Below are 15949 nucleotides of genomic sequence, written 5' to 3' on the forward strand. Positions count from 1 at the left end.
GCATCTTTCCCTGGGGTTACAGGCCCTGACCCAGGCATGTCCCCTCTGCTTTCCTGCATGTTTTCTGGAGTCAGCAGCAGCACTGACTGCTGACCAGGGAAGAGAGAGTCGCTCGTGAAATATAGCTTCCTCAGGATGGATCACAGGAGGAAGTGAGGGGATCCTTGGGCACCCCTCTGCACTTGGTGGGGCATATAGCATATAGAGGGAAATTTATTTTAATCCAAGAACATCTAAGGACCTTTACAAAGATTAACCAGGAACTCTGGGAAGAGGTGATTCTAGAATGTTCATCCTCCTGAATTTCAAATTAGTTATTTGGTCTAGGCCCGTGGTTGGCAAACTACAGCTCTCGAGCCACATGCGTCTCTTTGGCCCCTTGAGTGTGGCTCTTCCTAAGCCTTAGGAGTACCCTAATTAAGTTAATAACAATGTACCCACCTATATAGTTTAAGTTTAAAAAATTTGGCTCTCAAAAGAAATTTCAATCGTTGTACTGTTGATATTTGGCTCCGTTGACTAATGAGTTTGCCGACCACTGGTCTAGGCGAAACCTCCTACAAACCTGGAACCTCAGTTTGCGTTTATTGTTTCTTCATTAGAACCCAACCCACTGGGTTTGGCTTATAATATCAAGTTGTCGTTCTGTTGTAGGACTAGCACAATGTTCTGTCAATTGGCACATAGAACTATAACATTATGGAAATACAGTCACTATAAATAACAGAATAACACAAAAGTCTATTTGTAAAGGTGTGCAAGACTATATGGGCTCAGGATGGCACAAAACAACTGATACGGATCAGAAACGCCAATTTTTAACTTAAAGGGCAAAGTTTTCCTAGTTTAAAGGTCTCTTAAGCATGCTGCATATTGTTTTTAAATAAAAACACACTATGATTTTTGTAGAAACACAACAATAGTGGTTAAGTAAGATGTGACTGGATTAATTATTCTGACAGTCATATAATCCTGACATTGTTTCTCTTTTGAAATGGAAAGCTCTGTGAAACTTGGTAATCATGTTTGTTTTGGGGCCAGAAATTAATTTCTATTGTAGATTTTTAGAACAAACTTTAGTATAACACATGAAAGAGTAAGTTAAGGCTTCCTAATGGAGACAAACCAATTGGCAAGATTAAAAAAAAAAAACAACAAGTCCAAGAATGTTATAACATGCATGATCTATTTGCCCTACTTGACAGTCCAAGTACCAATTAATTACTATATTAATTACATCTGTGTAGTGTTTATAAAGAAAAGTCTCAAAGGATTGTTAATAGGACCATTTAAATAAAAAGCTTAAAATCTTGGTTAATTAAACAAGAAAAAGAAGTCTTCATAATAACATTTTCACTCCAAGCATATTGGAAAAAAGGTCACAGGTCTTAGTTAATAAAGTATAATTCTCTCTCTATTTATTTATAAGAAGTCTCAAGATAAAAGCAACATTAAACACCCCCAGTCTTCTTAAATGTCAGTTACACAAGGGTACTGTTTGCCAAAGCAAACAAGATACAAGGTTTCTTTTATGCTTTTTAGACTGTTAGAAACCCCCAAATCACACTTCTAGCATCATCTTTTTAAATCCCTAGATAAACCTTCTAAATCCCTTCAGTGGCCTCTCTACTCAAAAAGGAAAAGAAAATAAAGAAACTTACCTTCCATAAAGCCAAAGTCAAAATGGCCAGAACCAATAATCCAAGAAGTATCGCTAGTATTATCACCCACAATGGGATGGAGAAGGAAACATTTGGTGTTGCCCAAATAACTGATGTCTTAATCTGAAGTGGAAAATAAAGCAAATGAGCTCTACTTTGAAAACTCTTTTGGTGAAATAAAGCAGTAGTTACCAATATAATATTGGGAGTAGTTCTGAAAGGATCCATATAATAATTGAAGTCATCCTAGGAGAGGCTGAAGGGGTTATTGCACTTGAACATGGATCTTAAAAACTCATACATTCTCATGTCTCCCAGGTTGGGTGAAAAGCCAGTCACAGATATGTTGTGGATGTTTGGCTTATAACCGCACAGAAACCCTAAAATGGAAGTGAGGTGGGCCAGGAACCAACAAGGTGGAAAGGAATGACCTAAATTGGGCTGGACCTTTTATAAAAACAGTGGCTAAAAGTAGACCCTACAAAAGACCAAGTCTGTCCACTTATGCTTCTCCACCAAACTGAGCTAACCTCACTGAGAGGTGAGCTTGCGCACAGCCGCAGACTGTTGGATGTGCAGGAAAGTTAGAAATCATCTCACCCAACCCCTCATTTTACAAACGAGAAAAAATGAGTCCCACAGGGCTGATTCATAGAGCTAGTCAGTGTCAGTGCCTCTTTATCTCCAGGTTCTGTGCTCTATCAAAGGACAGCCCAGAGTGTGAGGCTAGCCATCTTGCATTTGATGGAAGTAACTACAGTAAGCAGAGTGAACGCTGATGCTGTGGAGCTGCCTTCAATCCTAACTCCAATTTTCAGATACTGTTAGGACTAAATTCATTCCCAGTTTGCAAGGGAACCTGGAGTTACATGAGGCCTTCTCAGCAGGCCTGCACACTCAGTGTCTGTGAACGACACATGCCTCCCAACATGGGCAGAAGCAGCAGCAGACCCCCAAACAAAACCACCACGCTGCTAACACCTTTCGTCAAGGGAAAGAGAATAAACATATTCTTGGACCCAAAACATTCTTCACCAAGGAGGCCTATCTGGCTACAGATCGAAGTAAGCATTGCCTCAGCTAAACTGGTTGAAGTGATCCCTGGCAACTTGTTGTCAAGTTGGTTGGGAGGCTCATGAGTCCAGCCCTGACACACACTCAAGAACTCCAGGCCACAATTCTCTGATCCACCGGTCAGGAGAGGATGAATTCATGATGAAGGTCGCTGGGCTCTCAAACTTTCCCTGGCTGGAAACATATGGATGTCTTCGTAGCCTGCACTCGGGTACTGGGCCCTGACTCTGCTCACTGCTTTGCTTCGGCCTCTTAACTAGGTCTGAGCATCCTGTCTATGCTCTTCTCAGCTTGTCAGGGTTTTATTGCTCCTTTCATCTTGGCTCACTTCCTCTATGCATCAGACATACTGATGACTTAATTCACTGAGTTCTCAGGACCGAAATATCATTTATATTTAGAGCAAACAACAGAATCGACTGGAGTGAAACTGCTAGTCATTCCATATGGACCATAGTGCCAAGGACCAGAGACGGCTCTCACAGAAAAAGGCTGGCCGTGACCTACTCATGGTTACTCATGTCCTTTCTTCCTTGGACTGTTAGCTGTCCTTGCCAGTGTTGTCCCGATTTCATCGAGCACATCAGTAGGAAGTGCAACATTCCGTGATCCAATGGCATTTTCCTTTCCCTGCTTGCCACAGTTTAAGGACAGGGCACATGGTACTGAAGAAATGCATGACAAGGGCTCAAAGTAGTCACTGTGTCCCTGGTTTCTGCAGCCTAAGTAATTTATTTAAAAACTATCCTTTCATGTGTCCTGCATGAGCAAGTCAGGGACTAGATCACTTCTCAATTCTTTTTATATCCTGCTCCCTTATGAGTTCCATCTGACAACATATATGAAATCAGCATACAGTCCTAACATGTGTGGTGCTCAGAGAAAGGGCATGCAGTCGCATTTTAAAATGACCCCAATGCCACTGGGAGCAGACTGACTCTGTTTTGGTGATGAGAATTTCAGAATTTTGGAACTGAAAAGGATGGTAGTGATTGTGAGCTCACCAGCCGGTTACCTTGCCCCGGGAGAGAGAAAGTTTGGAGCCACGTAAATTCTGAGGTTTATTAGGTTCTTTTTCTCCATAAGCTCTAAGGCCATGGAGGAAATACAGTTTCAGTCTATACTCTGTGCATGTGTTAGAGATTGCGTAAATTATCGAATTTACATTAAGATAAGCAAAAATGCTTCTCAATTTTCCATCCTGATTTACCTAATTTCTTAAGTCACCTCCCACTGTTTCATGTTAAACATAGGGAACAGTCCTAGTTTTGTAAATAAAAAAAAGAAAGAAAAAAGCTAAAGGAATTGAAATAAAGGCTATAGACTGTTCAAATTTTTAGTTTAATTACAACAAATGGAATGGAATGAAAGAATGGCCACCAACTACTTTGCTGGGTTTTTGGCCAGTTGATTATTGCAGGTTGGGATGTACTATCTTTAAATTTGCTCTGCCTGCAGAAAGGAGCAGGGAGGTTACTTACAAAGAACTAATAATGATATCTGAAGGTTTTTTTTTTTAGAAGTGTTTGAAAAGTAGGAATAAAACATTAAATTGAACAGGATATGCCTCGTAGGAGCTCTTGAAGCAGAAAACAGCTTTACAGGGGTCATTACAAAATCTACTGGCTTTTTGTTTGCATTCACTTCTTAAGATTCTGACAGCAGCGTCTTTAAAAAGTCCCCGGAGAGGATCACTAGTGTCCCTTTCAGTTCCAACATTCTGAAATTCTCAGCACCACACTGTTGTGTCTGCTGCCAGTAACATTCTGTTCCTTTAAACAAATACCACGTCATAGTCTTTCTCTGAACACTTTAAATGTTAGGTTTACACAAGTTGTATATAGTTCCTATATGTCATCATATGTCACTGACTACAAGGAAAGGACATAAAGAATTTTTAAACCAGGTGAACTGGCGTGACTGCCCTCCTGCACTTGCATCCTGCTCCCTTGCAGGCTGCCTTTATGACATCCATGCGGCACTGAGGCTGCCCAGGCTTCTCCATCTAAATGGGTGCAGCTTCAGCGCCGCCGGGTGTGGCCCAGGGCTGAGCATCAACCTATGAACCAAGAGATCAAGGTTCGATTCCTGGTCGGGGCACATGCCTGCGTAGCAGGCTCCATCCCCAGCAGGGGGCGTGCAGGGGGCAGTCAATCAATGATTCTCATCGATGTTTCTCTCTCTCTATCTACCTTTCTCTCCCTCTAAAAATCAATATAAACATATTTAATAAACAAATAAATAAATGGGTGCAGCTTCAGGGACCTTCCTTGGCCCCAGCTGTTTTCCTAAACTTATCCAGGCTTTTCACTTGCATAGTCAAGACATCACTACACCATGGGGAGTGAAAAACAGAAAGCCAGCAATAGTGCCCAGAGCTTTTCTTCAGATTTCCAGTGCAGAGGAGCAGACAACTGCTGCTGGAAAGAGGTGGATGAGAGTCACAAGTGACACACCACTGGGAGAGTCACATGTCTCGAAAGGAGAGGTCCTTCGGAGAACACGTTGATTCGGGGCTCATGTGACATGTCACATCTGCAAATGGCAAAGGGGCATTTCATCTGCAGGTGGAAACAGGTAAAGCAAAGCTTTGCCTGAAACAAAATACCACAAATTTGTTAGTTCTAATATTGATGTTTTTCTTGAGCTCCTTTTGACAAGCCCACCAGAAGCTTACATTGTCCATTGGATAATAAAGAATGAGAAAAATAGGTCTTAATTCTTAGAGTTTCTAATGACTAATCACTGATTTATAGTAAGAATTTTTCATTCATTTCAAATTAGATTTATTAAACACCGCATGTTCTCTGAAGCTCTGTGGGTCTTCTCATCAGCTCCAAGCTGGAACCTTCTATAACCCTGCTCTACACTGCTGTCCAATAGAAATATAATGCAAGTCTAATTTAAAATTTTTAAATTAAAAATTTTCTAGTAGCCACATTAAAAACAAACCAAAACAAGGGAAAAGAGCCCTGGCCAATGTGGCTCAGTTGGTTGGATGTCGTCCCACACATTATTATCCCACACACTGATAGATCAGCAGTCGGATTCTTGGTTAGGGCACATAACCAGGTTGCAGGTTTGATCCCCGGTGTGGGTGTATGCAAGGAGGCAACTGATCGGTGTTTCTCTCTCACATGAATGTTTCTCTCTCTCTTTCCCCCTCTCCCTACAAAACAATAAAAATATTTAAAAAGAATAATGGGGCATTAATTTTAATATGTGCTTTATTTAACCCTAAAAATCAAAACTATTATTTCAACATGTAGTTAATGTAAAAATATTCATGAGATATTTTATATTCTTTTTTGTTTTTACTAACTGCAAAATCCAGTGTGTATTTAATAGTTGTAGCATATAACGATTTTCAATAGTTAAAGTGAAATACAGTCTTACCCAAACAATAAAGCTGTGTTTAATGGAAAAAATATTTTATACAACTGCAATTTTAAATTTACATTTAAATGAGTTAAAAAAAATAAAACTATGAATTCAGGTCCTCAGTCACACCAGCCATGTTTCAGGTACTCAGTACCCACGTGTGGCCCGTAGCTGCCATACAGACTGCGCAGCTGGGGAACGTCCCGCACAGTCTCACACAAGCTGGGATTCACTGTACCCAAGCCTAAGATGCTTTCACCGGGAAGGTGTTCCCAAGGCAGGAGATGGGATGTACGTAGGACCAAAGGTTTCCCTTAAGAACGTGGGCTTGTGATTACTTATTTTAAGTGTTTTAAGAAAGAAGGTAATATTGAGTAACTGAAGTACTTAAAATTTAGGGAGGAAAATTGCATTGCATGCCAGCTAATCAACAAACCATTTTAATTCATCTTTATGTACCAAGAACCTGTAGCTATTTAAGGAAACAGTATAAAGTTTTAACAATTCACTCATTATAATTATCTGCAATTTTAGGAAGTGGGATCCATAAACTGTAAGTGGTTTAGATTTTCTTAAAGTGATGCTAAGTAGGGAACATCTAATCTTACCTTCATCATGTTGTAAATCTTATTGTTCTTTATTATGGTTGAAAGACCATAAATAAATCTTTAATATGCCTACATTTTCTCACTGACATTTATGATGTATTTTTGTATATTTTGACAAAAATAGCAAGGTAGAAGGAAAAGGACTCCCTTGTATTATGCAACTGTAATTAATGTTGACATCTGTATTTATGTATCACAAAATCTTGTGTAAACATACTTCAGTGAGGTCACAAGGATGTTTTAAATAAATGTACCAAGACACCCTACCTACGGTGCCATTTTAACATAAGGTGGACCAGCTGAACACATATTTTAACAACATTTAAACAGCCCTTGTGCCAAGTAGTCCCTAGCATGAGTTCAAACTCCAAACAATTGTTTAACGTAAGAATTCCACTTTAAGCTGCTGAAGCTTTGCGAACAATTCTGAAAATTCAATGTATTCACAGTTCACGGATGAGTTTTTAAGTAAGAATTTTCGTAACATACTTCATAATAACCACCTTTGGAATTTGGCTTTAGTCACATGGAACACAAATATTAAAATTAATTGGTAAACAAACAAAAAAGTGTTCAAATAGCAGGAACTTTTTTCCTGCGCGCTGTAATGAACCAGCGCCCAGTCCTATCCCTCTGCTTCACGCAACCTTTCCTTCCCCTCCGGACACGACAAGTGTCACGTCACATGTGGAGTTCGTCTTTACCAACACCACGCAATGCAGCAGACGGGGACTGCCATTTCTTCAATATGTAAAGCTTATAGAGGCCTCAAGAAATGTTTGAATTATGACCATGTTGAAAGGGAGTATAAACAAGCTAGTCATCCCACACAAGGGCCTAGAAAAACAGCCGAATATTCTCTAGTCTCATGAAGGAAGGAGGAACCGAGAGACTCCCCCGTGGCAGAGCTGGGATCGGAGCTCTGATGATTTTCAAGCTACTGACTGCAATGAGTTCTACCACCTTAAAGCAAGGCTCTCCCTCCGGGTTCTTTTCAAGATTAGAATGACGGAAACTCACTATAAAATATGTCTGAATGTTTTTCCAATTACAGTTAAGTTGTCACTTAACATCATGGATAGATTCTGTGCCTTTAAGTAAACTGACATAATGAAACCAATGTTACCACAGGCTAATTGACATAACTGTTAAGTTCCTAGGGCATCTCATCAATGTCGTAACTAAACTACGTTGATCAAAATGATGTTATTCTAGGACCTGCTGGTACCTTTACCTAAATGGTGTAGTAAGTCATCCACATCGGATAACAAGACTGGTTTTTAAATGCAATAACAAGGGTGGTGGGGGTGGAGGAAGCATGTATCTGATCATTTTGTGGATCTTCTGAGATGAGTTGAGAACAGCAGGCTGTCACCTGTGGCCAGCACAGAAAGACTCAATACTGTTGATGGAATCGACTGTAACATATGTTTCTGTTAATGAACATGTGCTCAGAGACAACAAAAGGGCCCAGATTTATCTCCCTTAGAGCTACAAGCCTTTGAACCTCTCTGGGTGAACATTCTATATTAAAAACCCAAAGCCTCTATTTTCTAAGTTGAACATAAATCCAGACTATAACAGACATCTCATGAAAGAGAGGTGAACTAAATGAAGAAAGATGTGGCAGTGCTTGTTTTAAAATGCCACCAAAGTTACTGAAATAGTTTGACTCTGAAAATCTATTGACATTTCCAATACTGTGTGTGGGGGGAATGTTTACTATTATTGAGACTTGAGACTGACCTTGTTCCAGGTACTACGTGGGAGTTTTATATACGTAATTTTATTAATTGTCTCAAAATTCTTTCTGAATATGGGAAACAGCCTCAGCAAGGTAGAGTGACTTCCTACTCCACTAAGTGAGGGAGGGGGGTGTGGACCCAGGAGAAAGCCCAGGAAACTGCATTTTCCTCTGTGCCGCCTGCCTGTGCTGGAGGTTCTCAATCCTAGTTTCACTACAGAATTGTCACTTGTACATCTTTTAAAGCACAGCATCCAAGCCCCGCTTCAGACACACGTAATCCTGACATTTGAGGTAAAGACTTAGCACATATATATTTATTTAAAGTTGTGTGAGTGATGATTCTTTTGAATACTTAGGGTTGAAAATCACTAATCAATGGGTTAATTTAATTTAAATTACTAAAAGTAGTTAGGCTAGAAAGTTTAAGTATTGCAATTACCTTTGAAGATCTATGCTGATTACAAATTGTGGTAGTATCAATTTATATGTCATCCAAAGCAGTGCTTCTCAAATTTTACTGTGAAGATGATACCCTGATGCTTTTGGTGAAATGCAGGTCTGCAGTGAGGCCTGTTTCTGAATTTCTAACTATTTCCTAGGTGATGCTGGGGTTGTTGGTTTGTAAGCTGCACTTTGAGTAACAAGGATCTGGGGACCAGAGTTCAAGTGGGGGTTGAGAATGTCTGTGGATGACCAAGAGATGAAGGTTAAAATCTTAACACTGCTTCCTGCAGCCTTGGCCGTGATCACGCTCACTGCGAAGGCAGAGCTTTGGTGACAGTGTCTGCTCAGCCTCTCACCCCGTCTCCCCTCCTCTCTGCACGGCCTGCCGGGTTGCTGAGGATGTCAGCCGTTGTGCTCTGACAGATATTTGGGGGTCAGTAATGTTTAATAGCCTCATTTTTAAAAAGTAAAATTTTGTTCAAATGAAGCTCATAGTATATACCTTTACCCCCAGGTGAAAATTGCAGTTCTTTACATAGAAAGGAAAGATCACTGTCTCATGTCATGCAGCTGGTCTTTGGCAACTGTCCCTGAGGAAGAGACACCCCTTCCCACTCCGTGTTAAAATTAAGCAATTAGTACAATTTCATTATCATGATCATTGCTGTCTGGACTTCTTAGAAACAAAATGGCTTGATTGAAAATGACATCAGTCCTGCCCTGTGATTTTTTTGGGGGGGAGGGGATGGTAGAAAGTTATGTTAAAAGGTTAAAATTTGATCAAATGACACTAAGTAATTTCCAGACTGAAATAAGAAAACAGTGAAGGGAAAACGTTTCTCAAGTCAATGTAATAAGCACTTAAACCTAGTACAAGCCAGAGCAGTGATTTAAAAAACAAAGTTTAAATGAAATTATTTGTGCCTGTATATTTTTAGATACTTACTGCTATGCTTCCCTCTGGGAGTTTTGCTGGCTGGTCTTTATAAGGCATCTTCTTAACTTCAAAGGACACCAGGGATGCAAGAGAATAGGGATCATTCTTTCTCTGCAATTAAAAATATTTAAATATAATCATATAAAGCTTTTACTGGCAGCCACCCAATTGTTTTCAGTGTTTTCCATTTCCAAAACAAAATTTCCTCCCCCTTTCTTCCTTTTCTTTTACTTTTCCCCCATTCATTCATCCATAACTCACCCAACATCCATCCATCATCTACCCATCATTCATGCAGACATCCATCCATCATCCATCCAAATATCCATCTATCATCTATCCATCATCCATTCATTATCATCCAACTGTCCATCCATCCAACCATTCAACCTCTTCTTATTTTTTGAATTGTCTTATTAACAAAAGACTTGGTACAATAAAGTTAAAATAAAAAACAGAAAATCAGAATCTTAAAAAGGGGTAAGCACAATCATTTACATAGTTGCTGTGAGGGAAAAACAAAGAGGAAACATTGTGGGCTAAAAAATTATTGTTAGAGAGGGAAATATTTTAGGGGAAAGACTAGTACTAAGTTATAAAGAAATTTATCACATTTCATCTTACTAGTGTACAGAAGACCCAGAGCACTGACTCTCAGTCCTGGCACCATTAAGATTTTAGGCTGGTTGAGGGGCTGTCCTGTGCACTGTAGGATGTTGAGCAGCATCCCTGGCCTCCACCCACTAGAGGCCAGTAGCACCTCCCCCTCCCTTAGTTGTGACAACAAAAAATGTCTTTAATTATTGCCAGTGTCCCCTTAGCCACAAAATCACCCTAATTAAGAACCACAGACCTAGAGCCATATAGTATTTTTGACAGAACTTTTCAGCAAAAGTCCTTTTTGTTTAATTGGTTCTCATATTAACTGTTGATTAAAGTCAAAGGAAATGTTTAAGAGTAAAGTCAAGAAAAGACATTCTGAGAACTTAAGCTTCTGTGCTTCTCCGTTTAACTTGAGACAGTGATTAGATTTACCCAGTGGTGGCCCTTGGCTGGTTCATATGGCTCTTGAGAGATTGTTAAAGTTTCAGGAATTGTGAGTAACAGTTGTTAAATAGAACCATTACTAAAATGTAAATTATATATACATAAATTTCAGTCAATTATGTATTTTTAAAGGTAAAAAATACTGAAAACTCAGTACTTTTAATTCTTTTATTGCATTTTACTATTATCTACATATTATTTATGTCTATTGTATCTGAAGGGGAAAGACACTGTGATGGTGAGCTACAGTGCATCTCTTTCCAACTCCATATTCAGCAACGTCATGTTAGCAGCTTGAAATCGGCCACGGGGAACAATATTTACACCTTGGGAATCAGTGAATGCAGACTGGTGCAGCCACTGTGGAAAGCAATATGAAGTTACCTCAAAAAATTAAAAATGGAACAGTTTTATGATCCAGCAATTCCACTTCTGGGAACATATCCAAAGAAACCCGAAACACTAATTCAAAAGAACATATGCACACCTATGTTCATTGCAGTGTTATTTACAATAGCTAAGATCTGGAAGCAGCCCAAGTGCCTGTAAGTAGATGAGTGCTTACAGATCTCCATTTATACAATGGAATACTACTTTGTTAAAAAATAAAAATAAATAAAAAGAAGAAGAAGAAGAAGAAGAAGAAGAAGAAGAAGAAGAAGAAGAAGAAGAAGAAGAAAACAATAATAATGTAATTTTTAAGATTTGAAATCATACCCTTTGCAACAGCATAGATGGACCTGGAGAGTATTATGCTAAGTGAAATAAGCCAGTCAGAGAAAGACAAATACCATATGATTTCACTCTTATGTGGAATCTAGTGAAAAAAGTAAACTAACAAAATAGAAACAGAAACAGACTCAGAGACAGAGAACAGACTGACAGCTGTCAGAGGGGAAGGGTGATGTGGGGCTGGGTGAAAAAGGTAAAGGGATTAAGCAAAAAAAAAATAAATCTCATAGATACAGACAACAGTATGGTGATTACCAGAGGGAAGGGGGACAGGGGTAGGCAGTGAGGGTAAAGGGAGGGATAAATGGTGATGGAAGGAGAATAGACAAAGGATAGTGAGCACACAATACAATATACAAATGATGTATTACAGAACTGTACACCTGAAACCTATATGATTTTATTAACCAATGTCACCCCAATAAAATTCAACAAAAAGTAACATAAATAGATAGAATGCTGAAATGAAAAAATTAAAAATTGAAAAATAATTTTAAAATATAAAATATTTTGAAATTAAATCTAAAAATTGTAAACAGAAAATGTTTAAGAAGTTAAAAGTCATTAAAAAAAATAAGCTTCGTGCTGAGCTTTTGAGAAGAGGTTCTCTGTGAGTGGTGTGTATGTGCTTCATTGTTTTCTATTACCTGGAGAAATGTCTTGGCCCATAACCGTGATCTGACTTTCAGGACTGCGCTTTCTCCTCCTTCTAGTCGTCCCACCGCACAGGAGATCTGTAAGCACTCGATATTTGTACAATTCTGCAAAAAACAACAGCAACTTTAGCAAATCAGCATCTTTAGATTGTGGTAGAGCGTCAACACTGAAGTCAATTTGTTCACATCTTATTTCCTCAGAAGTCATCATCTAATCCATAAATTATTAATTTAAATGAAGAACAAATACATTAAAACAACCAAGAAAAAAACACAGTTTGGTAGCAGTGACGCATTAACTTAAGTGGTAACATAGAGATAAAATGGAACATAAATACAACATAAAATTGAAGTTCTTTTCTAAGGACTTAAAACTATCTTTTCATAGCAGCAACTGAATTGTTCTGCTTCATTTTAATAGAACCCAGGGAGACATTTCTTTTTAAAAAAATATATTTTTATTAATTTCAGAGAAGTAAAGGAGAAGGAGAGAGAGAGAAACATCAATGATGAGGGAGAATCATTGATCAGCTGCCTCCTGCATGCCCCATACTGGGGAACAAGCCACAAGCTGGATGTGTGCCCTGACCGGGAATCGAACCGTGACCATGGTTCATAGGTTGATGCTCAACCACTGAGTCATGCTGGTTGGACAGGAAGGTATTTCTTATAGACATTCACAGCACCTGAGCCTGGACTAAGCAAAGTCCTGAAACGGCTTTTGAGGAAGGTCCCTGAGTCCATATTACCTCAAAATCCCAAAGTTACTAGCCCATTGACAAGCATTTGTTCTATAACATTCTTCTTTCTGTCTAAATTACTTCCTGGTTATAAAGCAAGATATTCTGAGAGTTTCATCCATTAAGTTATTTTTAAACTAGTTTGTAGGATCATTCAACTTCTAATGGGTAAACTTTAATATGTAAAATGCAAGTTCCTGGAAAGTATTCATTATGATGACATTCTACCTATCAAATCATGCTTTCTGATTGGATTCCACTGTGGAAATAAATGGACACCTCACGTCCATTTTCCACTTTCCCATGTACAGGATGATACTTCTTTTTTTTTTTTAGTTTTTTTTTATTATTTTATTGATTTTTCACAGAGAGAAAGAGATAGAGAGTTAGAAACATCGATGAGAGAGAAACATCGATGAGCTGCCTCTTGCACACCTCCTACTGGGGATGTGCCCGCAACCAAGGTACATGCCCTTGGCCGGAATCGAACCCGGGACCCTTCAGTCCGCAGGCCGACGCTCTATCCACTGAGCCAAACCGGTCAGGGCCAGGATGATACTTCTTGAATTATACTCACTGATTTGAATTTATTGTGTGAGCTATGATTTATTTTTTATGTCTCAAGCACTGGGCACTAGCCTATGGATGTTCAATATTGGATACTGTGTGAAGTAGTTGACTAAGGCATTTTACATTAATGAAATCAATAAAATACAGAGTAGCCTGAGGAACATATTACTATGAAAACCTTTTTCAAGACCCTCAGAATTCTCTAAAACCCAAGCAATAAGTAACATGTATCTGATAAACTCCAATAAGGTTAGATTTCTTCATAATGTTTCCAAATACAGGTTGATGGGCTGCTCTTGTGCTACCAGAGTTGGACACTTAGGTGTTTGGGTCTTGGCCAGGTTGAGAGAATCCAGGGGAGGTAATGGTTTTAGAAAGTGGTCAAGAGTGTCAAGTGCTGCCCTGGCCTGTGTGGCTCAGTTGGTTAGGCATCGTCCCATGCATTGAAAGGTTGCCAGTTCGATTCCTGTCAAGGCACATGCCTGGGTCACAGCCTCGATCCCCAGTTGGGGGCATGCAGGAGGCAGCCAATCAATGTTTTGCTCTCACATTGATGTTTCTTTCTCTCCCTCTCTCTCTAAAAATCAATTTTAAAAAATCTATTAAAAAAAGAGTGTCAAGTGCTAAACAGGACTAAGAAAGATAAAGTTTCTGTAAACTGAGTAGTTAAAGGAGGAGAAAGAGGAGATGGGGGCAATAGTGGCAAAAGCAGCAGGAGCCCAAGATGAGAAAGGCAAGGACAATTCTTAAGTAGAGGAGAAATTATATCTCAGGGTTACAGATACAGATATTCCTATGCAAATTGGAAATTATGATCCCAACACAGGATGTTGGCATTTTGCACTTTCAAATTCCTAATCAGAAATGTGATTCAGTACGTTGTTTTTAACTAAACAAAAACTGTAGGAGGTCTTATTTAGCTTTTGATTTCAGAATAAACTTTGCATAATCACTTTCTATCCAGAATTATTTTGACTTGAGGACATGGGGAGGCATATGATTTGCAATTTTTGAATCAATAAGAAAGAACGGGAATAAAACATAGTTTAACAAAATCAGACGTGGAAATCAAGGATTGCCTTGCCCTCATCTGCAAGTAACACATTCCTATGATATTCAGAGTTTAGAAATCATCTTGCATTACAAATCTTTAAAGAGAAAGAAGAAAAAAAATTGACCCCATAACACAAGAGCATATAATTTTTCAAAAGAATATTAGTTATTGATCTCCACTGCCTTTATATACTCATAAGACACATGCTGAAGTGGAAACAAAAAAATAGTTGAATCTTGATTTTCCAAATTCTTGGTCCTCAGAGATTTAAACATTGGTTTGCCGGAGGGCTTTTCCTTTGGGACTGCACATTAGAATTCTATAGATGTCAATCATTTTCTTTTTTGTTTATTTAAAAAAATTTTAATGAGGTGTAACTGATATATAACATATTAGCTTCAGATGTACAACATAATGATTTGATATTTGTATATATTGCAAAATAATCACCACAATAAGTCTAGTTAACATCTGTTTCCATACAAAATTACACATTTTTTTTCTTGTGATGAGAACTTGTAAGATTTACTTGCTTACAGCTTTCAAATATACCATATGGTATTATTAACTATAGTCACCATGCTGTAATTACATTCTCAGGACTTAAATCATTACTTTGTGTTCTATTACTTCTGGAAACCTTTTAAAAATGATACTATTTAGAATTTTATTAAATTATTTTAAACTCAATAGCATATCAATTCCCTACTCTTACATTTTTCAAAACATTACAGTGTCATAAAAATGTACAGGGACTCGAATCATATAATCTGCTAACTGCCATATAGCTTTTGCCATGCAATTTCAGGTTCTTCTATTATAATAAACACTAGTGGCCCAGTGCATGAAATTCGTGCACGGGGGGGGGGGGGTTGTTCCTTCAGCCCCGCCTGCACCCTCTCCAATCGGGGACCCCTTGCGGAATGTCCGACTGCCGGTTTAGGCCCAATCCCACAGGAATCAGACCTAAACCAGTGGTGGGACATCCCTCTCGCAATCTGGGACCACTGGCTCCTAACCGTTCACCTGCCTGCCTGCCTGATCACCCCTAACTGCCTCTGCCTGACTGCCTGATTGCCCCTAACTGCCCTCCCCTTCTGGCCTGATCTCACCTCCAACTGCTCTCCCTTGCCAGCCTGATCTTGCTCTAACTGCCTCTGCCTGCCTGATCTCCCCTAACTGCCCTCCCCTGCTGGCCTGATCTCATCCCCAACTGCCCTCCCCTGCCGGCCTGATCTCGCCCCAAACTGCCCTCCCCTGCAGGCCTGGTTGCCCCCAACTGCCCTCCCCTGCCAGCC

General features: G+C 39.2%; 1 protein-coding gene across 1 annotated transcript in view; it reads right to left on the reverse strand.

The window, feature by feature from the left end:
• The window catches only part of ITGA8 (integrin, alpha 8), a 222221-nt gene that overhangs the window by 3117 nt on the left and 203155 nt on the right, over positions 1-15949 (reverse strand). Inside the window, exons 28-30 of the mRNA XM_014548004.1 lie at positions 12279-12392; positions 9862-9963; positions 1662-1784 (exon numbers count right to left, since the gene is read on the reverse strand). Of these exons, the coding sequence (XP_014403490.1) occupies positions 1662-1784; positions 9862-9963; positions 12279-12392 (339 nt within the window). The remainder of the gene's footprint in view (positions 1-1661; positions 1785-9861; positions 9964-12278; positions 12393-15949) is intronic.

The sequence above is a fragment of the Myotis brandtii genome, unplaced genomic scaffold, assembly GCF_000412655.1.
Source record: "Myotis brandtii unplaced genomic scaffold, ASM41265v1 scaffold49, whole genome shotgun sequence".
Classification (NCBI taxonomy): Eukaryota; Metazoa; Chordata; class Mammalia; order Chiroptera; family Vespertilionidae; genus Myotis; species Myotis brandtii.